Source organism: Echinops telfairi, unplaced genomic scaffold (assembly GCF_000313985.2).
Source record: "Echinops telfairi isolate 266 unplaced genomic scaffold, ASM31398v2 ScPeMD7_5;HRSCAF=22, whole genome shotgun sequence".
NCBI lineage: Eukaryota > Metazoa > Chordata > Mammalia > Afrosoricida > Tenrecidae > Echinops > Echinops telfairi.
The window spans coordinates 10,136,806-10,159,467 of NW_022103901.1; the positions used below are offsets into that span (position 1 = coordinate 10,136,806).

A 22,662-nucleotide genomic window follows, 5' to 3' on the forward strand; every position below is an offset into this window, starting at 1 on the left:
TGATGAGGGCAACGGGTGTACATAGGTGCTTGACTCAGTGGATGTATGTATGGACTGTGATAAGAAATGTATGAGCCCTCAATAAAATAATTTTTTTAAAAATTTAGTCTCCAAATCAGAAAACATTCATAAGGGTCAGCATACAGACCTGGAACTATTCATAGGCTATCTCTTTCTTTTTCCCCCCATGTCTATCTATATAAGATATTTATATCTATATAAGATATTTATTTCCAATCTAGAATCATCATTATTTCGCCTCACCAGCGCTGCATCGATGTCCGAATGTTGCAGCAGCCCTAGAAAATGTCTATTCGTGGTCAAACACGTACGCCCTAGACTTACATACATTTTGTGATTAAAAAAACAAACAAACATCGCCCTGGAACGGGTGATGGTTTTGGATCTCCTACCTGGCCCTGAACAGCGCGGCGCTGAACCCGCTGCGCCACCAGGACCATCGGTGCTATCTCGCTCGGCAGCCTCGGTCAGCTGGGGTGACGGGTGCGGACGGGGGACGCCACTTTGGGAACAAAGTCCTGCCTAGAATAGGCAGCTTTTCACAAGCATTCTCTCACACCACTCCTCCTTAGAATGAGGAAGTCGGAAACCCTCAAACGGGAGCGTCTCGTCTCGGGTCACGAGCAGCTCGCTGGCGCGCAAGCGCGGCTGCTCACCCCGCCCCCGGCGCTCTCCCCGCCCCTTCCAAGAGCTGACGCTCCGAGGGGCGGTAAACGACCAATCGGCGCGCGCCTCGGCGAAACGGTGCTTCTCATTGGCAGATTCAGTCTGAGAACGTCGCCAATCCGCATGCTTGGGGGCGGGCCTGAGGGCCGGCGGCCCACCCTCGGAGACCGCCCTGGAAGCACGTGACTTGGGGCGCTTGTCGGAAACTGTGGTGGGGAGACCCCCCAGCACCTAAAGCTCGCGATGGTGAGTAAGGACGCATGCGCGGGGATACTCGCCAGGGGGTTCTCCAGTCCTGGTCCCTAGCCTTCCTGCTTGTCTTTTCCTGGACCTGCGTACCACCCCCCGTCCCCCCGCCCCCCGGACCGAGATGGAACGGATTTAGGAGGTGGTGGCAACTTAGAGGGCTAAGGAGGGAGGATTGGGGGGTGGACAAGGCGAGGAAGGGGCGGGGCACGAGCGAAGTTGAAGGAGGGTCCGAAGTGAGGGGCCAATGGGGCTGCGGAGGTGTCTGGGTAACAAAGGTGGGGTGTGGGACGCCGTGGGAGCCCACCGGCCCAGAGTGAGGATTGATGGAGGCTCCGAAGGCAAGGGGAAGCAGTGTTGGAGGCTACGTCGAGGGAAGAGGGTTTGGAACAGCCCTGGGAGTGGGATAGGGATGGGGGGCGAGGGGTGGGGAGAGAAGGCCTAGGTTCCATCATCCAGCAAGGGACGTGGGCTTGCAGGTTACAGTTATCCGGGTGTCTCCGCCCTACCATGCTTCTTACCGATTGACCCTTTATATCCACTAGACTTCTGCGCTGACCCAGGGGCTGGAGCGAATCCCAGACCAGCTGGGCTACTTGGTGCTGAGCGAAGGCGCGGTACTGGCGGTGCGTTCTGGGGTAGGGGAGGGGATCCTGCCAGCACACAAGGCCCATAGTCTCTCCCACAACTTCCTATTCTGCCTCAATTTGGGCTATTTTTGGCATTACCTCGTAGTATGCCTGGCATGTAAGAAGATTTCAGTAATCAATTAAAGCTTCCAACTTCTCTCGGATAAGAGAGACTTACTATTATTAGAGTCCTGGTGGCATGGCGGGTTATGAGTCGGGCTGCCAATCGCAGGGTCAACAGTGGTACTCCACCAGCCCCTCTAGTGGGAGAAAAACGAGGCTTTCTGCCCGTGTTAAGATTGGCAGCCTCGGAAACCCAAAGGGGCTGTTCTACTCAGCCCTATAGGGTTGCTGAGTTGGAATCAACTTCATGGTTTGGGTTTCTTTGGGTACTGATTCTATTCACCACAGATTTGTTGATAACATACTACCAGAGTCTTTGATTTGGTGTTGATTGAAGAGGCTTTGTATTTTGTCCCATAGTACCATGTAGAGTTAAAAGTACCACAAGCTCTCAATCACTTGAGCTACAGAGACAAGGCTTAAGAGGTTAAAAAGGTGAGAACCATAGGAGTGATTGTAAGGTGTTATGGCAAGGAAGCTTTCTTAGGGGTAGAAAGTGAGCTGAGCCGTAATGGTTGGGTGATTGTGAACAGAAAGAAATGGGGTGCTTGAGGGGCTGGGACATGGACATGGACACATTTGCAGGCGTGACACTAGGAGGAAGATATTGTAAGGGAAGGGTCAGGGCTTCCGAAGCCAGGTTCACATATGTGGGCTTGATCTTGAAGGTGTGAGGGAACTATTGAAGGCTATTGAACAGGAACATGACCTGATGAAATGGCTTAGCAAGATTGTTGTTAGCAGCGTGAAGATGGACGGGAGGGTGCCGAGCTTAGAAGACAGGGCGGCTAGACTGAATCAGGGTTGGTGGCAACAAGGAGTGAGAAAAGAGAGTTCATAAAGGCATGGCTGTGATAAGTAACGGGGGAGATACTTCTCTATCCAGTGGGAACTCACGACTAAAATGAAGGTGCCTTCACAGCAGTTCAAAACTGCCGGCTGCTCCTTGGGAGAAAGACGGTGCTTTCTACTCCGGTAAAAAGTTACCATCTCGGGAACTCACAGGCAGTTCTACCCCATCCTCTGGGGTGGCTAGGAGTCGGCATGAGCGCTATGGCAGGGAGTTTCATTTTGTTTTTTTTAACAAACAGGAAATCAAGAAGGGAAGTTGCTGTTAGGGAAGGAGGGAGATTCCAGTGCTTTGGCTTTAAACATTGAGTTTGATGTGGAATAATAGCAGTTAATATCACTGGTAGGCACTGTTCTAAGCATCTTGTCAATATAATCTCATTTATTCCTCACAATAAGGTACTGTTTATAGCACCATGAGTTAAGTGTTGAGTTGCTAACTGCAACATTGGGTGTTCAAACGCACCATCCACTCCGAGGGATCAAGATGAAGCTCTCTGCTCCCGTAAAGACTGAGTCTCAGCAGAGACCCCAAGGAGCAGTTCTACTCTGTCCTATAGAAGGGCCGCTCTTGGTAAGAGCCAACTTGGATTTGGTTTGAGGAGTTCGTTTTATATTATCCCCAATTTCCACAGATGAGGAAAGGAGGTCCAGAATGTCCAAGGGAGCAAATCACACTGAACTTTCCCAGTGGAGGGTCCTTATCTGGGAGGTGGGACCAGGAAGTTGAGTCATCAGAAAAGGGAAACCTATGGGTCACAGTACCGTCCCCAAGGGCTGGGTGGTAAGGAAGGGCTCAACTCTCAGCGGAGCACTTAATGATTCAGTGGTCATTTTCAGGGATGGGTGTTGGTTTCAGGGGCTTTATCAGATTGGTAAGCAGAGGAAACAAAGTCAAGTTTCAAGGAGTTAGGAAAACCGTGGTAAACCGTGGGCGGGGTGGGGGAGGTCCAGTAATAGAAGGATGAGAACTCGTGACACAGGAAACTAAACATCAAAGGAAGGATTTAGGTTTGTTTTCCCAAAACTGAGCTAACCTGGGGATTTTGGAAAATGAAGAGGGAGAGGCCGCAAGTACTAGAGACAAGGGGGCTGTGCTGGAAATTCCAACCCAATTCTCATCCCTATTTCTGCCCTCCTCCTTCCCGCTGTCTGCAGTCGTCTGGGGACCTAGAGAACGATGAGCAAGCAGCCAGCGCCATCTCTGAACTGGTCAGCACCGCATGTGGTTTCCGATTGCACCACGGCATGAATGTGCCCTTTAAACGCCTGTCTGGTGAGCCCCAGGCCCTTCCCCTGGTGGTCGGGGGTGGGTGGGGGGGTGTGAGGAGCAGGGGCTTCTCCTCCCTGGCTCTTCCCACTGGGCCCCCTCCCCAGGTTACACCTCCCCTACCCCCTGGATAAGAATCAAGTAGGAAGACGATTTTGTGGGAGCCTCTTTTGAGCCTTGACCTAGGGAAAGCCCTTGGCTTTTAATATCAGCCCGTGACCCCACGGTGGCCAGCGCACCATTAACTCTCCTCCCTTCCCTCTCCCGGGACGGGGGAGGTGGGGGGCTCTCCTCTCCAGTGGTCTTTGGAGAACACACTCTGCTGGTGACTGTGTCGGGACAGAGGGTGTTTGTGGTGAAGAGGCAGAACCGAGGCCGGGAGCCCATTGACATCTGAGCCTGCCGTGGAGGCCTTTGCGAGACACGTGCAGTAGGTCCGTGAGCCATGAGGGAGGAGGAATGCTGTGTGCCCTCTGCTACAACCAAGGCCCCCTTCTGCTCGCCCACCTCCCCACCTACCTGGAAGGGCAAAGTCTTGGAGACTTTGTGCAGTGTTACCGAGGGAGGGCCAAGGGACTGACCTCTCGCTTCGTTCTTTCCTTTCCTCCCCCTTATTAAATATTAATAAACCTGGTGTTCCCAGGTCTCCTGGGTGTGTGTGTGTGAGTTTGCCTGTGGGGTTCATGCCTGTGTTTGTGGGGGTGCGGGGCATGGAGTTCATGCCACTGGTCTGTCTTCTAGCTTCTCGGGACAATGTCATGTACCCAGAGGGTAGGGCAGGGATGATTCTGGGCCTCTGCCCCCTCCATCAACACACAAGTCATTCTTCCTCCTGGACAGGCATTGAATAGTCTTTTAATTCCATTGGAAGCAGTAGAAGGAGAATAATTTACAGGACAAGACCAAAAAAAATGTAAAACACACAACATAAAGTGCTTCAGGCTGCAAACGTAAACATGAGGGGTAGGTGGAGGTCGCTAGCTGTCTCCCCGGCCCCCAAGAGGGAAGGGGCACGGTCTGAGGCTTCTTTCCCACCACCACCTTCTCAGCTCAGCCCTGCAGCTGGGTGGGAGGGAACTTCAGAGGCAGGGAAACACAACTCAAGAGGAATGAGGACAACACTTTGTAAACTTCGAAGGGCCTGAGGGGGGTAAGGCAGCTCTTGGAGCCTTTGCCCTGGCCTGGGGGTGGGACCAGCCACCCCCACAGGAACTTGCTGGGGGTATCGGGGGGAATACTGTTGACATGTGCTGCAGTCATACCCACCCAATTCACAGCTTCTCATCAGCAGACACAGACAGACAGACAGGCCTGTGGGGCCTCTTCACCCTCTGGGGGAGGTAGCAGTCTGGGAGGGAGGGGAAGATCCTTTCTGCAGTTTCTGGTTCGAGGAGTGGAGGGAGGCAGGGAGCAGGCCCCGTGCTATTTGACGGGCTCCACCACCAAGACCTTGCACTCGCGTTTGGCGATCTTGTCCAGTGAGAGCACTGCCTTCTCCGGGGGCAGGTAGAGGGGACGGCCCACAGGTGAGGCCACAGGGGGCGTGATGGCCCTGCGTTCCATTACACTGCCAGACCTGAGAGAGGGGGTGGGCTGCAGTCAGAGGCCTGGGGAGCCGGGCTCCAGCCTCTCCCAGGCCACCCCACCTCCCCATTCCATACCTCATGAGGTGGCTGCGGGAGGGCTGTTGGTGGGAGAAGGACTGGGAGCGGCCCAGGCTCGCCTGGTGCCTCTCCACTAGGTCCCGCACGGCAGGGCTGCTGGGGCTGCTCTTTCGAGAGAGGGGCCGGGCCTCGGGCGGAGGGTGAGAGACGCTGGCTGTGAACTGTAGCTTCAGTTTCATGTGTTGGCTCAGCTAAGGGTGGCAGACACAGATGAGCCAGCCAGCTTGGCTTCCAGGGCCCCCATCGAACGAGTCGATGCCCCTGACCCAGGGCAGCCCTACAGGGCAGGGTAGAACTGCCCCGTGAATTTCCGTGACTGTGGCTCTTTCCCGGAGTCGAAAGCCCCGTCTTTCTCCCAGGTAGTGACCGCTGGTTTCCCCGCGGTGGACCTTGCAGCTGGCAGCCCAGCATGGAACCACTGCACCCCCCAGGGCCCACCCCCCAGGGCAGGCCTACCTCAAACCTGAAGCTCCCCTTTCTCTGCCCAGCTTTTTAGGGCCTCACCCCCTCCAACATCTCACCCACGGAAACTAAGGGCTCTGATTCTTCACGCGCCACCATCTGCCCCCACACAGCCCTGCCTACCTCGAAGAGCCCGGTCCTGAGAGCCTGGAAGGCCACGCGGAAGGTGAGGGCACTGCCCTTCCGAGAAAAGCCAAGGTTGTTCAGGGGCGTGTGGCAGACGATGGAGTCCAGAGCTGCCTGCATGGCCCGGCGTTCCTCCTCACACAGCTGCTTCCCTGAGGGGACAGAAACAGGGCCCGGGGACCCAGGTGTACCGCGCGCCCCAGTTCACATGGTCTCCCTTGAGCCATCAGGCAATTCTGGAGGCGAACCGACTAAAAGGCTCGCCTTTTGCCACATCGGCTAGCTGAACGAGAGCAACTCGGTGAGTGGAGGTCTGTGCCGACCGCTTACAGGCATACTACCCCCGGGGGTATTCTGTTCCCCATCTGGAGAGATGAAAAATCTGAGGCCCAGAGCAGTGACGTCATTTGCCCTCAGTCACGTGGCTTGTAAACAGCAGAAATGGGACTCGGGGCTTCCAGGGAGCCGCGGCCCAGTGCTAACCCTTAAACTTACCCAGCCAGCTGCCTCTGAAGACCCTGTGTGACAGCAGATACCACCCAGGTCGAGCTGAAGCAGCAGGCTTCCCGGCACCTGCTGGCAGGCCGACCCCAGGCCTATGGGAGCTGTCTTCACTGTCCTGGGACTTCCTCCTCTCCCTCCCAACCCTGGGCCCCAGCCCCAGGCGGCTGACCCACCGGCCTGAGCGTGCTCGGGGGTCCACACGAGCCTCACAGCGAGGAAGTCCTGGAGATTGTTGAGCAGCGTGTAGGTGACCGTGAACCGCTCGTAGGTCCGGATGGGAGACTCGCAAGAAGCGGTCATCACAAAGCACGGGCGGTCCAGGCGGATACTGGGCAGGCTGGAAGTGGGAAAGAGGCAGCGTTGTGGGTCAAGTCGAGGAACAAAAACGTGAGCAGGGTGGTGTACCCAGCAGGTGGTGGTGGGGGTCCAGGCCCTCACCGGTAATGGGTGTAGATACTCTGGGTAAAGGGCAGCTTCGGGGTGGACCACTGCACCACAGCGATCAGGGGTACTTCCAGGCCCTGCAAGAGGAGCAAAGAGAACCATCCCCCCACCCCACCTGTGTAAGATGTCCGAGATGAGATCTTTTGTCCACAACCCCAACTCTTCCTCCCAACCCACTGGGACTTCTCCTTTACCAGTGAACAACAGCAGCCTTTTATCCTCACCTCCTTGGCTCCTGGAGGGGGCTGCTCACCCCCTCTCAGCTGAAACAGGAAGTTGTGTTCCTCCAGGGCACTCAGCGGGCAGGGGAAGCAGCCAGAGGTGCCGGGGAGCCGGCAGAAGGAGCCCATGGAGACCTCTCCAGCCTGGTGACTAGTTCAGGAGGGAGGAGGGCAGAGTGATGATGTCACCGTGCCAGAGCTCCCAGCCCCTCCACGCGGGCCCCCAGAGCCTCACCAGACGTTGTCCACCAGCAGCACAGAGCCGTCTGGCATGACAGGTAGGTAGCTGGCATTGAAGTTCGGGAGGATTCGGATATCCCGGATGGAGATTTCCTCCTGGGAGGAGCTGTTCAGCACTGTGGGGAGGGTAACCAGGTCGGCTAGGGAATATCGAGATGCCTGAGACCCCAACTGTAACCTCCCGTGCTCCCCAAAATAGATCTTCCCCCCACCAGCCTGCCCAAGCATGGCCCTCATTGCGCCCCAAGAATTCAGCGGGCCCATCTGCTCACCTTTGAGTACAGTCAGGTGTTTGCCGGCCACAGTGAACTGCCGGCATTTCAGAATGGGCGGGGGCAGCAGAGTCAGCAGGGTGCTCACTGAGGGCGTGAGAGGAAGAGAAGAGCCGCTGGGCCCAGGCCAGTTCTAATCTCCCTCTTCTCCCCAGATCACACTTTCCCTGCAGTACCCCTCCATTGTGTCCCCCACTCCCACATTTCTCTGCATTCTCCTCCCCACCTTGGGCCTTGAAAGCACTCTGCTCTCCTCGGAAGGTCTCCCCAGGAGATCGCGTCTGCAGCAAGCGCAGGTAGCCTTGATCTCTGACCTCAGGTGCCTCGACCTCCCGCTTCCACACGGTCACTACAATCTGGGCACAGGGGACACAGGACCACAACGGTCAAGAGGCGAGAGACAGCAGCGGGACCTCAGATCTGAGTGTAAATTAGGTCAACAGCCAGGCCCTTGGCACACTTACCTTGGCCTTGGGTGTCCCTGGGGGCAGTCTGTCCAGTGAAACAGTGAGTGGGAAGATGACCTCATCCGTGGAGACTATTGGTTCCTCCATAGGCAGCTAGGGTTTGGTAAAGGGGGTGAACAGGTCACCGTCACAGTTGGTTCAAAGAGGCAGCCTACCTTGAAGCCCTTTAAGATACGCAGCGCAAGGCTCTTACCCTCTCCTCTTTTCGCCTCACCTATCATCCGCCTTGGACCCCTCAGTGTCTTATCTCCCAAGTCTCGGAGCCCAGCACTCCTCCCCTCCACCTGGCGCCGTTTGATCCCCAAGCTCCTCACCGTGGTCGCTCCCCCTGAGGTAGCAGGGCCCGGGCCGTGGGTCAGAAGGGGGCTGCAGCCTCGGAACAAGCCCCCACCTCCTGGGTCCCCAACCCCTCCTGGGGGTTCGGGATCCGAGTCGCCAGTGCCACCGACCCCGGGAGCCCCGCCGCCGGCGCTGACCGAGGCCAGGGCAGCCAAGGTGGTGGCCAGTTCTGCCCAGGCCCCTCGGGAGCCCAAGCCCACGCCGCCCCCGGCACCGGACCCCGCGCCGCCCCGGCAGCGCAGCACCAGCAGAAAGCGGACAGTCTCCCCCAGGTACAGATGGTTCCGCCGGGGCAGCGCCCGGTACCGGCCCGGGTCCCCCGTCAGCTCGGCGCGAGGCGGCAACGGCACCGCCGGAAAATACATCGAGTAGTCGCACTGGGACTCCATGGGGCAGCGAGGGCCGGCGCCCCGGCGGAGGGCGAGGGGGGCTGGGTCCCGAGGCCAGCACCGGCGGGCCCGCGGAGGGCGAGGGGGGCCCGCTGGGGCGGGTCCGAGGAGCCCGGCACCCGAGGGGTGCTGCGCGAGGCCGGGGCGGCCCGAGAGCCCAGCCCGGTCCGGGAACCGGGGCCACAAACCCGGAACCGAGAGCCGGCGGGACCGTAACCAGGCAGCTGGACAGAATGACTGGCGAGAGACCGGAAGCGGAAAGGAAGGGGCGTGGCCTCCGGGGCCCCGGAGTCTGCGGTTGATTGGCCGGCGGAGGAGAGGGGCGGGGCTGCTGCGAGAATGGCAGGCAAGAGAGCCGGGGTCCCCGAGACGCCCGGGCGTAAACGGAGTTGGCTGGACTGAACGCCTGGTCACCAGAGCTGCTTTTTTAAAATAAGAGTTGTTTCATTGTAAATTAGGTGGCGGTGATTAGGTGCTTTGGAGTCGGTTCCGACTCAGCGACCCTCTGCCAAACGCAGGGAAACCCTGCGGGGTCCTGCGCCATCCTCACAATTGTTTAGGTTTGAGCCCGTGGTTGCAGCCAGGTGTCACTACGCCTTTTCCAGGGCCTTCCTCTTTTTCACTGTCCCCCTGCTTTACCAAGCATGATGTCCTTCTCCAGGGACTGGTCTCTCCTGACAGCATGTCCGAAGTGCAGAAGATTTGTCTCTCCATCCTGGCCCCTAAGGAGCATGCTGCATGGCTGTACTTCGTCCATCGCAGATGGACTCTTGTTTTGGCAGTCGGCGGTACTTTCAGTATTCGTTGTCTGCAAAACCACTCAATGTATCATTTAGGTGAGGGTTTACATTTCAGATCATCAACTTTGTCTTCAAACAGTTGTAGCAACTCATCCCCTCAATAGTTTACCCTTCAGCTCCCCCAGGGTTTCTCCTCTCCCTTTTAAGGACTACTGTCTTACATTCCACCCAACTTTACCCAGTCATTAACAGTCTAGCCCATGGTTTTAGTTCCCACCGCCCCACACACACCCCTGCCTTTGTTGGCAGTCTCTGAAGTCTGTTCTCTTTGGTATGAAAGTCTTTGTCTTGTGTGCTTTTTCCCTGATAACCAAAAAAACTCACTCTCAGACTCAGGGACCCTATAGGGCAGAGGAGAACTACCCCAGTGAGTTTCTGACCCTGTAATTCCTTACAGGACTAGAAAACCTCTTTTGCCCACAGAGCAGCTAGTGGTTTCAAACCACTGACCTTATGGTTAGCAGCTCAACACATAGCCACGACACCACCAGGACTCCGGCTCCCTTATAACAGAGGGCTCATATAATACGTGTCCTTTTGTGATTGGCTCATTTCACTCAGCATAATGTTCTCCAGGTCCACCTGTGCCCTCAGTGCTTTCGTTTCAGCATTGTTTTTGAGCATTGTGGTGTTCCACTGTGTGTACATCCCGAGTTTCTTTATCCATTCTGTTTCCGATAGGCATTTAGGTTGTTCCAATCTTCGTGCCATTGTGAACAGCAATACAGTGAACATAGGTGTACATATGTCTGTTCATGCTATAACTCTCTGTGTTAGTCTGGGTAGACTAGAAAAGCAAATCCATAGACACGCATATGTGTACAAGAAAGAGCTTTATCTACAAGAGCAAATGTATATTGAGAAAACATCCCAGTCCAGATCAAGTCCGTAAGTCCAATATTAGTCCATTTGTCCAATACCAATCTATAAATTCCTCTTCAGACTCATGTAACATATGCAATGATGCTGAATGCAGGAAGACCACAGGCCAGTGGGTGGAAAGCCTTGTGGATCCAGTGGCGGTAGAGACATCTCAGTGCTGGCAGGTTCTCCACGTGGCTCCTCCAGGTCCAGGGCACTAGCTTATGTTGGGAGCCGGTGGCCATTAAGGCCTTAGCCTCAGCCACGAGCCGAACTTGGCTGCTTCCTGGTTGTTGTGTTGTCTTTCATTTGCTACATCTGTGGGGACTGGCCCTGCCTAAATTCCTGCCTCCCCGTTCCTAGCTACGTGCTCTGTAGCACGGGCAGTTGTAAAGTTGACCTTTTCACCCATTGGTTAATAATGCCAGGCGCTCATTGGAGCTTCTTTAATGTACATGTTGGATTGGATGTTGTGTCGCACACCTTATTAAAATATGCACCTCCCAGTTCCCCTTTTTTATACCCCAGCTTTGCCCAAATAAATGAGTTTGATCAGAGTTTTGTCTTGCTCCACGTCCCCGTGTCTTTTTCTCCATCCAGGTTCGTCTTTCCCTGCAGGGCCTTGCTCGTGCTTCCCGCAGGCCGGGATGCAACAAGCTTAGCTCTGTGTATCTTTTCTGCAGGAAAAAGTGGGGAGTGAGCATGTGTCCCGCCTCCAGTGAGCGATTTATCTCCTTAGCGCCTCTAAATGAGGTCATCAAGCTTCAACCTGATAGACAGGCTAGACTCCACCTCTTCACTCGTCTCAGATTGACAACAGATGATGTAACTTCCACACTCTTCTTTAGGATATATACCCAGCAGAGGTTTTGCTGAATCACATGGAATTTTTTATTCACAGTTGTTTAAGGTAGCAAGCATCCTGTTGCTTTCCACAGAGGTTGTGCATATTTGCAGCTCCACCAGCAGTGTGTGAGGACTCTAATCTCTCTGCAGCCTCCCCAGCATTTGTTATTTTCTATTGTTTGGTTGTTCTTTATTTTAACCCGGATGCCATGTTGATGTAGGCTGGTATTTCACCATTGCTCTGATATGCATCTCCCAGAAGGCTAGTGAGCGTGAGCATTTCTTCCCATATCTCTTTGCCGCATAGATGTCATCTTTAGTGAACTCTCTGTTTATGTCCTTTGCCCATTTTTAAGTTTGGTTATTTGTCTTTTTCTTCATGATGTGTTGCAGTTTTTTAGAGATTTTAGAGATTAGTCCTTTGCCTGTTGTGTCATTGTTAAGATATATATGTTCCTAAGCAAATGTGGTGAAGAAAGCTGATGGTGCCTAGCTATCAAAAGATACAGCGTCTGGGGTCTTAAAGGCTTGAAGATAAACAAGCAGCCATCTAGCTGAGAAGCATCAAAGCCCACATGGAAGAAGCACGCCAGCCCGTGAGATCATGAGGTGTCAATGCAATCAGGTATCAGGCATCAAAGACCCAGAATAAAACCATACCCAAGATGAATGGGGAGGACGGAGTGGAGACCCAATGCCCATCTGTAGACAATTGGACATCCCCTCACAGAAGGGTCACAAGGAAGAGACAAGCCAGTCAGGGTGCAGTATAGCACCCAAAAAACATACAATTTTCCACTAGCTCTTTAATGCTTCCTCCCTCCCCACTATCATGAGCCCAATTCTACCTTACAAAGCCAGCTAGACCAGAGCATTTGCACTGGTACAGATAAGAGCTGGAAGCACAGGGAATTCAGGACAGATAAACCCCTCAGGACCAATAATGAGAGTACCCAGGAGGGGAAGGGGAAGGTGGGGGGAGAAAAGAGGAACCGATCACAATGATCTACATATAATCCCCTCCCTGGGGATGTACAACATTAAAGTGGGTGAAGGGAAACATTGGTCAGTGTAGGACATGAAAATAATAATTTATAAATTATCAAGGTTTCATGAGGTGGGGGGGGGATAAGCTGATACCAAGTAGAAAGAAAATGTTTTGAAAATGATGGCAACAAATGTACAACTGTGCTTGACACAATGGATGGATGGATGTATTGTGATAAGAGCTGTATGAGCCCCCAATAAAATGAATTTTAAAAGGGAGAGGAAGGTGAGGAAGAAAGGGGGAACCAATCACAATGATCAGTATACAACCACCCACCATCCCAGGGGAACAAGCGACAGAAAAGTGGGTGAAGGGAGACAAGGTCAGTGTAAGACATGAAAATAATAGTAATTTATAAATCATCAAGGGTTCATGAGGGTGGAGGAGGGAGGGGGAAAATGAGGAGCTGAAAGCAAGGGCTCAAGTAGAGGAAAATGTTTTGAAAATGATGGCAACATATGTACAACTGTGCTTGACACAATGGAGGGATGGATGGATTGTGATAGCTGTAGAGCCGCCAATAAAATGATTTTATATATATATGTATTTACATACACACACACACACACACACACACACACACACATATATATATATATCCCACTCTGTGGGTTCTCTTTTTGTTTGATGAAGTCTTTTGGTGCACCTAAGTATCTTGTTTTCAGTCGGTCCCAGTCATCCATGACGTCTTTAGGCGACATTTAGGCGGTGTGTGTTTCCTTTGGTATATTTGATAGTGTGTCTGCAACCCAGGCTGCTTTTAACTCTGGCAAAGTGGAGGTGGTCACCATCAAGGACTCCTTCACTGACCTCAACTGTCTGCTCTATGTCACATGTTCCAGTACGACTCCACCCACGGCAAGTTCAGTGGTACTGTCGGAGCTAGGAATAGGAAACTTGCCGACCATGGTAAGTCCACCCGTCTTCCAGAAGCGAAATCCTGCTTCCATCAAGGGGGATGATGCTGGTACCGAACATGTTGTTCAGTCCGTTGGTGCCTTCACAACCTTTGAGATGGCTGGGGCTCACTTGAAGGGCAGCATCATGATGGCAACTCAATCATTTCTACTCTTCCAGACAGTGCCCCCTTGTTTGTGATGGGCATAAATGAGAAGTCTGGCGACTCCCTCAAGGTCATCACCAATGTCTCCTGCACCACCAGCGATGTGGCCTTCCTGGCCTTGGTCACCCATGATAACTTTGGCACCATGGAAAGACTGATGGCCACAGTCCATGCCATCACTACCCCTAAGGAATATGGGTGACCCTTTTGAGAAACTGTGGTGTGATGGCCGAAGGTTTACCCTGAACATCATCTTGGCATAAATGGGTACTGCCAAGCCTGTGGACAAGGTGGAATGAGAAGACCATTGGCATGGCCTTCCAGGTTCCCACCCCCAACATGTGGATGCTGAATCTGACCTGCCCTCTGGAGAAAGTTGCCAGATAGGATGACATCAAGAAAATGTCGCCTAAAGTGTATTGTGGGCTACACTGGATCCCAGGTTGTCTCCTGACTCTAACAATGACACCCATTCTTCCAGGTGGCATTGCCCTTGATGGCCACTTTATCATGCTGATTTCCTGGTATGACAATGGCTTTGGCCACAATTGACCTTGTGGTCCACGTAGCCTCTAAGGGATAAGAGCCCCTGGGACTACCAGCTCCAGAAATAGCAAGAGAGGAAGAAAGAGGACTTCAACTGTTGGAGAGTCCTAGCCGCGTCTCCATCTCCCAACACTGAAAAATCCCCCATCCTTGACACTGTGAATGAAGTAGAAGAGAGGCTTAGAAGCCAACCTTGTTGCGTGTCATCAGTGACGTACACAATACCTACCCGACACCCCACCCCTCAAGAAATTTAAGAGAGTCAAGACTTCTTAGTGAAAGAAGGTGGTTCCATATTAAAAGAATTCCCGCCAGCCTGCCTTCTCCAGGTAAGATTCTCCAGCTCTCCTCCTCTGTCCTACATAAATCAAGCAGATGTTTCAAATGATTTATTCATTCGACAGACAATTCATAGTTAAATAAACATAGCCCAATAACAGATACTTTATAGAGAAATGGACTAATGATTCCAACTTTCTCTGGCTCACTCCATCTTTTGCCACTCTCTCATTCACTGTCATTGAGTCGATGCCGACTCATAATGACCCTATATATACCACAGGGGTAGAACTGCCCCTGAGTTTCCAAGGCTGCAACTCTTTGTGGGAGTAGACAGCCCCATCTCTTCTCCCATGGAGCGGCTGGTGGTTTCGAACTGCTGACCTTGCAGACTACAACCCAACATGCATCACTACGCCACCAGGGCTCCTCTAGGGGGCTTTTAAAAGTACTACACAGACCTGCCAGGGGGCTGGGAAAGGGCAAACGAGCTAAGGAAGAAGGAGAGCTGCTGGGAACAGAAGGATGTCCAAAGCAACGGCCAGAAGACAAGGCCTAATTCAGGACAGACCTCCTTGCAGCACCTAGTGGGTAGGCATCCCTTCTGAGGGACGCAAAAAATCCTATCTGAGTGCCCCCAGTGCATCGCCGGTCCCCGACGTCTATAGTATCACTGCTCTTTAGCCTGCCTCTGCAGTCTAATGTCTACGGGGAAAGTAGCCTGGAAGCCTGGACGGGCAGTGAGACCGTCGGGGGGAACTGCTTGGCATCCAGCTTGTCCTTGTACTGCAGCTCAGGGGTCACCAGTCGCTCACACTCCTCCTGATCGTCGGGGCTCAGTCCACTGCGAAGTATATAACCCAAAACCTTAGCTGACCCAAACTGGAAAGGGCGGAACCGATGGTCAGTGATATACTTGGGGTCGAGAGCCTCGCCCCCCAGCAGACAATGTTTAGCCAGGGCCTCTCGCCGAGCCCGGAGCTCGGCCACGGCGCTCTCCAGCCGGCTCTGGCCATATTGCTCTATGCGTGTCCATAGACTGCGGTTGAAATGGACGTAGAGAGCCCAGTCCAGGTTGTTCCAGGCGCGGGCTCGTGCAGCCAGCTGCTGCTCCTCCTCCGTCACCCTCCCTTCCCTGAGAGCACCGAGGGCCCGCTGACCGCCAGCCTGTGCATTGTGCATGAAGCCCACCACATCGTCCAGACCCCAGCACAGGGCATCTGCCAGCAGGACCAGCGACTCATCAAAGTACTCTGCCACCAAAACCAGGTCAAAGACAGAGTCTAGCCAGGCCAGACCCCACTGGATTAAGGAGGAAGACCACTGATCTAAAGAGTCAGGGCTGGATGCCTGACGATGACCATTGGCCACCGTGGGAACAGGATGGAAGAAGGCATTGGGCTCCAGGGTGTGGGCTGGAGGGTTAACGCCGGCAGGTGGGACATGCTGCTGTAGAGTGTTAGAATCTCTGAAAAGATGGGGATTCCTTCTCGCGGTCTTCATATCTGGGGGGAAGGGGAGGCCAAAGTCAAACCACAGCAAGTTCCGGGCATAGTGGTCCCCGCGAGCTCCAAGTCGGTAGAAGGCTCGAGGATTGGCTAAGAAGGCCGCCAAGGAGGGGGCTTTGCGGAAGGCCGAGGAGGTGGATTTATAGTAGGAGAAGGCAGAATGGGCCAGAGTTGCTGGGTCTCGGACAATGGAGAAGAAGAAGCTGTCAGAAGGCATGACTCGAAGGACCTGCAGAGACGAGAGAGCAGACGAAAGGAGAAGGCTAACTGGGCCAGGGAGACACGAACTACGCCAAACTGCCCCCTGCCCTCCACCCCAGCCCCCAGTTTTCTCAAACCTCCTTCTGACAGTTCTGCTGAGACGCCTCCCCCCACCCCCACCCCCATCCTCAAGCTGTCCCTCACTCTCTGTGTGGCCTTGGACACATTTATTGATGATCTCCGCCCGGGTACCATTTGCTTATCTGCAAAATGGGGCTAAGCATACCTTCCTCTCCGGGTGGTTGTGAAGGTTACGGGTGGTTGTGAAGGTTACGTGAGATAAAGGAGGGAGAGGAGCGTGGAGCATCATTTTCTCTAAGACCACATTCATCTCCTGGGGCCTTTCTGTCTGCCTGGGGCGGGAAAACTTCTAGGGACCAGACTTTGTGGTCACGTCTCCAGCCTATGAACTGCCTACTTGGAATCTCTCGGTCACCATTTCCAAGAAAGGAATGGGCCTCAGGCCTCTTCAAGGAGTCCCTGGCAGCGAGGGGGCTGGAGAAGGGGTTAACAGGAATGCTGTCCCTACAGACTTCTGGTAGACGGGCCAGATCGAAGGGTAGGGCAGTACTGAGGCTCCTGGGCATCATGGAGAACAAGAGACATCATAGGAATGGGGCACTGGGGAGCCATGGCCTCCGTCCGGGTGGGCTACGCGTGTTAATCCTACATCTCAGCAAGAAGGAAGAGGGCAATTGAATCACAAGTCAAGGTGGCTCTATATCAGAACATCTCTCCTCAGCTTTGCCCTCGAGGAATGTCTGCCTCTGAAAATGGAATGTGTCGTTGAACCTCCCCTCTTCGTGAAAACATTGGCCCGGCACTGCTAGTGCCAGGGTTCCAGCAGGGCACAGCCCATGAACGATTTGTCTCTCTGCAGGCATCGTGCAGGGCAGTGGTGCAGAGGATGCTATTTGGGCACCAGATGGACCCGGAATACCACCCCAACTTTGCCATGTATTAACTGTGTCCTTGGAGACAGATTGCTGAACTTCTCCAAGCCTTCATCTCTCCATGTCTACATCTGGGTTGACGCTTACCTTGAAGAAGGTGCAAGTGCACGGATCATGGTGAGCATTCAAGGACTAGTGATAACAATGAAGGTCAGTATCCCGAACCCTGGAGCAACCGACTTTAAAGAGCATTCTCATCACATCACTCTCCACTGCAGCCCCTCACCGCCCATCCGACCACACTCACACCCCTCGGTCTACCATCGAAGCCTTTGATTATTTGCAGCTCTGGCTCCAAAGAAGGAGTTTTTGCCGCTCCGGCTAAACTTGTTCTACCACCTACACACCCCTTCCCTCCCTTATCCACACATGCCCTGCCATGATCCTGCTGCTACTTTGCCTGCTTTCCTCCTGACTGAAACATTCCATCTTTAAAACCCACCTCTTGCCAGTACCTCAGCGGCTCCTTAGAAGACAGACCTACCCATCTACTTCTGGAACCTCATCCTCCCGACACTTCAGCTCCTGAGGACCCTCTGGGGCACAGTTCTACTGTGACACACACGGGGTGGCTATGAACTGGAATCAACTCAGCAGCAACAAGGTCAACGGAGAAGATAATGAAGTCGTAAACTAATCCTTGAATCGCTATTGAAGGTGAAGACTCTCTGAGAGCAGCTTGACTGGCATTGGACAGTGGGGTGAAGTGGAACACCTCTCCAGAAAGCCACACCTTTCCTGAATGCTCTCCCTCCGATGCCAAACGCACACACAGGCACTCGTGAATACACACACACACACACACACACACACACACACAGCTACGGAATCTGGATTCGAATTGTAGCTCTGCCACTTTTTAACCCGATGACTCAGCAAATCACTTCTCAGAAACTCAGTCACCTCATCTGGAGAAGAGAGACATTTAAAAATGCCTTCCTGACAAGGTGACTGCCAGATTAATACCCAGCCCTCAGTAAGCATTCAATAAAGGCTAGTGCCTACCTTGTGATTCTTCACTTGCAGGGTGATTTGTCTTTTCTGTAAAAGCTTGCAGGTGTGTGTGTGTGTGTGTGTGTGTGTGTGTGTACGCATACATTCATATACATTCATTTCCCCCACTAGAATTGAGATTCCTGGGAGTGCCAGAGGAGCTCTGGTAGTGCAGTGACTAAGGACTCAGCTACTAACTAAAAGGTCAGTGAGTCGAACTCAGCAGGTGCTCTGTGGGAGAAAGATGTGGCAGTCTGCTTCCTCAAAGATTCCCAGCCTTGGAAACCCTAGGCAGCAGTCTCACTCTGCCTTTTCTGGTGCTGCCTGCTGGAATCCACTCCATGACAATAGTTTGGGGTTTTGTTGTTTGTTTGTTTTTTGTCTTGGGGCGGGGACGGGGAGAGCCAGGCCTGGGTCTCTTCCCAAATCATTTGCAGAACCCAGCCTAGGGTCTAGCAACTACAACGGAGATGGTGAGAAGAGTGGGGGGAAGGCCAAGCAAGGTGCCTGGCGATGACAGTAGAAGGGACCCAAACAAGCAAGGGGTCCCTGGATAGAGAGTTCGGCGGTTACGGTGGGCAGGGGAAACAGTGGCATCAGGCTAATACTCTGGTCTTGGAAAGGGACAAGAGGTTAGCTCCAGATGGGAGTGAGCAGGAACTTGGATCCCAGGGACTACTGGGAAAGGGACCCTCAGAGAGCAGGGACAGGGACCCTCAGAGAGCAGGGACAGAAAATCCCACCTGCGTAGCCCCAGGACCAACCCTATGATGAGGTGAGGACTGGGCGGCCCCCAGGCCTCTGCCCACCTCCCCACCATGGTCTTGACCACAGGCCCGAGCCCAGCTCTTTCCAGTCCTACCTCTCCCCTATGCCTCTCACCTCTTTCAGGTTGAACCTCATGTGGTGACAGAGAATGTGGAAGGGGAACGGCGTCCCTTCATCCTGGGGGTGGTAATTTTTGACCCGGGAGGCCTGGAAAGGCTTCGGGTAGCCGAACTGGTAGCGGGCAGGGAGGGCAAAACGCAGCCCATGCCGGTCCCCATAGCGATGAAGCAGGTTCAACACGGAGCTGCTCCCCGACTTATGTGTCTTCAGGAACACCAGTCGCTGCCTGGGGGGGCAGGATGGAGGACTTGGGCGCTGTGACAAGGTCCAGGGCTGTCGAAGCTGGAGCCCAACTCCAGGTAGCCTGTAGAGAGAAGGGAGGGGGAAGCATCCTGTTGCTCACCAGCCAGTGTGTGGGCACCTGGTAGAGAAAGAGCAGAGGGTATAACACCTCCCCTGCCTGGCCCCTCTGAGTCTCTAAGGGTCCCCCAAATCCCACCGCCAGGTGGGGCAATGGGCCATCCAGGGAGAGTAGAACAAGGTGGAAACTCACCTCCTCTGGAAGGGCCCCCCCCAGAGTTGCAGGGCGAATCCAATGGTCATGAAGACTCCCAGAGCCACACCCAGGCTCCGAGGCCCCCAGAGCCAGAATCGCATTGTCCTGGTGGGAGACAGGGACCCCATGTGGCCCACGCGATGCTTGAGAGGAGCAGGGCAAGACAGGGGACTGAGGCAGAGAGAGCCTGGGGTAGCCTGCTAGCCGCTGAAGGCGCCGACTGGAGATGGGGGGTCATTCCCCAGGCCCGCTTGCCTCCCGGGTTGCGTCTGCCCCCTGAGTTGGCAGATTTTTGCCTCTGTCAGCGTCTAGAAGAGAAACGAGGGGGAGGGAGTGGCGCCCAAAGAGATGGGTAAGTCAAGAGCCATCTCTTCCCCAAGCAGCTGAAGCTGAATTCAGGAGGGGTGCTCGCTCCCCAGGGGCTCCCCCCAGCCTGCCCCCCTGTGCACTCAGCCTCTGGCTCAGACTCAAATCCCCAATCTCTCACCTCTAGTTCCTCCGAGAGCCTCTGGGATTTAGGCGGGAAGGGGAGAAAGAGCCCTGATCACACCTAAAAGCGCCAGCGTGAGATCTGAGATTCGAGTCCAGGACAGTGCCGGCAGGGGCAGCGGTGGTCACTCAGGCACTGCCAGGCCTGTGGCTCCCTCCCAAGCACCTTGACCTGTGACCGGAGATGAAGAGCCTCACTTAGAGGCTGGCCAGAGAAGCCACCCGCAGGCAATGAGGGTGGGACACGGGATGGCTGTGAATCAGAACGATTCAAAAGCAGTGGGTTTGGGGGTGGGGGGGACAGTGGCAGGGGGGGGCCTACTAGGGAAGAGGGAGTAGGAAAGTAAGGGGGGGCTTTCTAACAAAGATCAGCTATCTCCTTGCAAACTCGGACACCCCCCCACCCCAACCTCACCCCCGTCCCCCTCCAGCTAAGGGCTCCCAGCACTAGAAAACCTCAGTGTGTGGCAGAGGTTGGAGGAGACCTGGAGGTCCTTTAGAAAGCTCAGGTTCCAGGACCACTGCACCACCACCCCCATCCCACTCTGCAGCCCCAGCAGAAGAGGCAGAAGAGACTGGGAGGGTGGTGCTGGGGAGCAAGAAACGCATCTGGGGCACAAAGGCACGGACGCAGAAAGGAAAACAGCGAACTCCGGAGTTTGTTCTTCTCCAGGCCAGAGCTTGCCCACCAGCGAGGGATCAAGCCCCGCCCCTTCGGGTTGCACCCCACAATTACTGGCCCGGCCCCTCCAAGACCCGGCAGCCTCCTTCCCTTCTTCGATGTCCCAGACAGAGCGAGCCGGCAGCTGCTACTGGGCAGCCAGCCCTACCCCCTCTCCCCATCCCCTCCCAGCCAAGACGCCCTGATTTTTCCATTTCCCTCTACCCAGCTCTATCTCCTCCCACTCCCCCACCCCAGCCGGCGGTCACCTCCAGCTTTGGCGGCTGCTCAGCCTGTTGCCAGTCCTGGGGGGGTGCCCCCTCCAGGGGTCTCTTCTCCATAAATTCGAGGGTCTCTGGGCTTCACGCACCCACTCACCAGGCCACGTGGGGAGCTGCAGGGGAATCAGGGTCGGGCCTGCAGCCCACCACAGCCTGGGCCTGGCTCCTCCTCGTTTGCTCGCTCGGCTTAACTTTCCCCACAAACTTTCTCTGTGTGCAGGCTCCTCCCCTGCCTTTGTGCCTCCAGTCCCAGCAGGGCTTGGACCGCTGCGCTCTCCCACTCCCTCTCCCTCCCTCTGGCTCCTTTCCTCCTCCTTGGGGCTCCTTTCCTCCTCCTTGGGGCTCCTCAGTCTACCCTGGGAGGATACCGCCCACCCTCCTTTTGCACCTAGGAATCAATTATAGCTTTTTCTCTCAACTTGCGACAGAACAGAAGATGCATTCAGGTGACAGAGGGACAGTGACGGACAGGAGATAAAAGCCGACATTGTCAGAAACCGAACAGGTCCCCAGAGACCCATAGGCACAGAGAGCAAGGATCCTCCCCCACCATAGAAGGCAGGGGGCCCGTCGCGGTGTGGACATATTCTGGTCATCCTTGGATGGCCCCCTGGGAATGACAGGGTGCTTCCTCCCATAGGCTCTCTGTGGGCCTCACAAACTGCCCCATCTGACCGGGGACAACACGGAGGGTGGCCACACGTAATCCCAAGGGTGTTCAGACAGCAGTCAGGGAGGGCTGCCAGGCACAGAGGGTGGCACGCGGAGTCCCATAAATTAAGCATTTATTTTGAGAGTGAACACTGAGTCGAAAACACTGGAACATGACATGGGGAAAGTCGGTCAGGAGGGATGGGGATGGTAGACAGAGGTCATGGGATGAATCGCTTCGTTTCTTCTTTTTTCCTGTATGTTAGTCTAAGAAATTGATACTGAAAACAGTCAACACATCCAGACCCCACATCCTGACTTCACACACACACACACACACACACATACACAGTCCCTCCCCTACACCCCACCAACACCCAGCTCTCATCCATTTCTGAGCCCAGGTACCCCACCCCGTGTGACTTCCACCCCTCCCCCACTTCCACCTCAGTACTTCAAACCCCACCCGCAACTGGAACAGTAACAAAAATCTTCCCCTTCTCCCTAGTTGAGGCAGACCCCCCAGCCCCAGGCTTACGGGCTTGGAGACCACACCTCCTCTCCTAAATAAATACCCACTATCGGTCACCAAACGAGGGGGGAAATATGACCGCCGCCTTCTCAAAGCCCACCAACAAGAATCTCCTGGATCTGGGCCCCCCTGGGCCATTCACTGCAGTCCCTTCAACTCCCCCCCAGACCCAGCTGAGGTGGGAGGAGGGGAAAGGGCCAAGAGCCCTTCTGGTGCTAGGGTACCCCCCCCCCCCCCCCGCCCTGTTACCGAGGTCCAAGCAGGGCCAGGACTGGGAGGAAAAGGATGAGGATGGGGTGGCTGTGAAAACCAGCAGGTGGCCCCCCACCCCTGCTCCTGCCCTGGTTGTAGCGGGAACCACCACCTCCTTTGCCCCCAGGGCTGTCTCTTCGGGGAGGGCGAGGGGGCCTGGCTGGAGGGGCCACAGCCGCTGTCCCAGCCATCCAGTCATCGGCGTAGTGCTGCCCTCCGCCGGAGCCACTGCCGTCCTCATCTGCAGGGCAGGAAAGGGGCACAGATGGACAACAGGCGGGGCGACAGACACAAGCGAGAAAAGGGGAGAGAAGGGCCAGAC

General features: G+C 54.7%; 4 protein-coding genes and 1 pseudogene across 7 annotated transcripts in view; 2 read left to right on the forward strand and 3 right to left on the reverse strand.

Moving 5' to 3' along the window:
- Positions 1-846: 846 nt before the first annotated feature.
- On the forward strand, positions 847-4,450 carry LAMTOR4 (late endosomal/lysosomal adaptor, MAPK and MTOR activator 4). Of its 2 annotated transcripts, none has more exons than XM_045285499.1 (4): positions 847-933; positions 1,479-1,559; positions 3,693-3,810; positions 4,104-4,450. In XM_045285499.1, the coding sequence occupies exons 1-4, from the start codon at positions 931-933 to the stop codon at positions 4,199-4,201; spliced, it is 300 nt and encodes a 99-aa protein (XP_045141434.1). In that variant the 5' UTR covers positions 847-930; the 3' UTR covers positions 4,202-4,450. The 2 variants fall into 2 exon arrangements, with proteins under 2 accessions (XP_045141434.1, XP_045141430.1); XM_045285495.1 differs by lacking the exon at positions 847-933 and adding an exon at positions 1,245-1,274.
- Positions 4,451-4,630: 180 nt separating this feature from the next.
- Positions 4,631-9,130, reverse strand: TRAPPC14 (trafficking protein particle complex subunit 14). 2 transcript variants are annotated; one of them, XM_004705587.4, is made up of 11 exons: positions 8,519-9,130; positions 8,202-8,297; positions 7,964-8,093; positions 7,738-7,824; positions 7,461-7,581; positions 7,229-7,376; positions 6,999-7,081; positions 6,734-6,897; positions 6,054-6,208; positions 5,466-5,659; positions 4,631-5,380 (listed from the first exon to the last, which is right to left on the reverse strand). In XM_004705587.4, the coding sequence occupies exons 1-11, from the start codon at positions 8,930-8,932 to the stop codon at positions 5,227-5,229; spliced, it is 1,746 nt and encodes a 581-aa protein (XP_004705644.1). In that variant the 5' UTR covers positions 8,933-9,130; the 3' UTR covers positions 4,631-5,226. The 2 variants fall into 2 exon arrangements, with proteins under 2 accessions (XP_004705644.1, XP_045141128.1); XM_045285193.1 differs by lacking the exon at positions 8,519-9,130 and adding an exon at positions 8,419-8,494.
- LOC123521032 lies at positions 8,931-14,102 on the forward strand (annotated as a pseudogene).
- A 644-nt stretch (positions 14,103-14,746) lies between these two features.
- On the reverse strand, positions 14,747-21,087 carry GAL3ST4 (galactose-3-O-sulfotransferase 4). Of its 2 annotated transcripts, none has more exons than XM_045285874.1 (5): positions 21,003-21,087; positions 19,962-20,135; positions 19,472-19,782; positions 18,973-19,282; positions 14,747-16,112 (listed from the first exon to the last, which is right to left on the reverse strand). In XM_045285874.1, exons 3-5 carry the CDS (start codon positions 19,600-19,602, stop codon positions 15,081-15,083), a joined length of 1,473 nt encoding a protein of 490 aa, XP_045141809.1. In that variant the 5' UTR covers positions 19,603-19,782; positions 19,962-20,135; positions 21,003-21,087; the 3' UTR covers positions 14,747-15,080. The 2 variants fall into 2 exon arrangements, with proteins under 2 accessions (XP_045141809.1, XP_004705645.1); XM_004705588.2 differs by having other exon boundaries at positions 20,894-21,065.
- A 1,246-nt stretch (positions 21,088-22,333) lies between these two features.
- Positions 22,334-22,662, reverse strand: part of LOC101644996 (glypican-2) — a 2,710-nt gene continuing 2,381 nt past the window's right edge. Inside the window, exon 5 of the mRNA XM_004705589.2 lies at positions 22,334-22,581. Coding sequence (XP_004705646.2) covers positions 22,334-22,581 — 248 coding nt within the window. The remainder of the gene's footprint in view (positions 22,582-22,662) is intronic.

Excerpts from the sequence above, each read along its gene's own strand:
- TRAPPC14 (XM_004705587.4), bottom strand. The coding sequence starts at position 8,932 with ATGGAGTCCCAGTGCGACTACTCGATGTATTTTCCGGCGGTGCCGTTG. Across the intron at positions 7,082-7,228 it reads CCCCTCCAGGAGCCAAGGAG|GGCCTGGAAGTACCCCTGAT; the intron begins GTGAGGATAAAA and ends CTCCTCTTGCAG. Across the intron at positions 5,381-5,465 it reads TCCCGCAGCCACCTCATGAG|GTCTGGCAGTGTAATGGAAC; the intron begins GTATGGAATGGG and ends CCCCTCTCTCAG.
- LAMTOR4 (XM_045285495.1), top strand. Across the intron at positions 1,560-3,692 it reads GCGAAGGCGCGGTACTGGCG|TCGTCTGGGGACCTAGAGAA; the intron begins GTGCGTTCTGGG and ends CGCTGTCTGCAG. Across the intron at positions 3,811-4,103 it reads GCCCTTTAAACGCCTGTCTG|TGGTCTTTGGAGAACACACT; the intron begins GTGAGCCCCAGG and ends TCTCCTCTCCAG.
- GAL3ST4 (XM_045285874.1), bottom strand. The coding sequence starts at position 19,602 with ATGGGGTCCCTGTCTCCCACCAGGACAATGCGATTCTGGCTCTGGGGG. Across the intron at positions 19,283-19,471 it reads GGGGGGCCCTTCCAGAGGAG|GCTACCTGGAGTTGGGCTCC; the intron begins GTGAGTTTCCAC and ends TTCTCTCTACAG. Across the intron at positions 16,113-18,972 it reads TGAGGTTCAACCTGAAAGAG|GTCCTTCGAGTCATGCCTTC; the intron begins GTGAGAGGCATA and ends TCGTCTCTGCAG.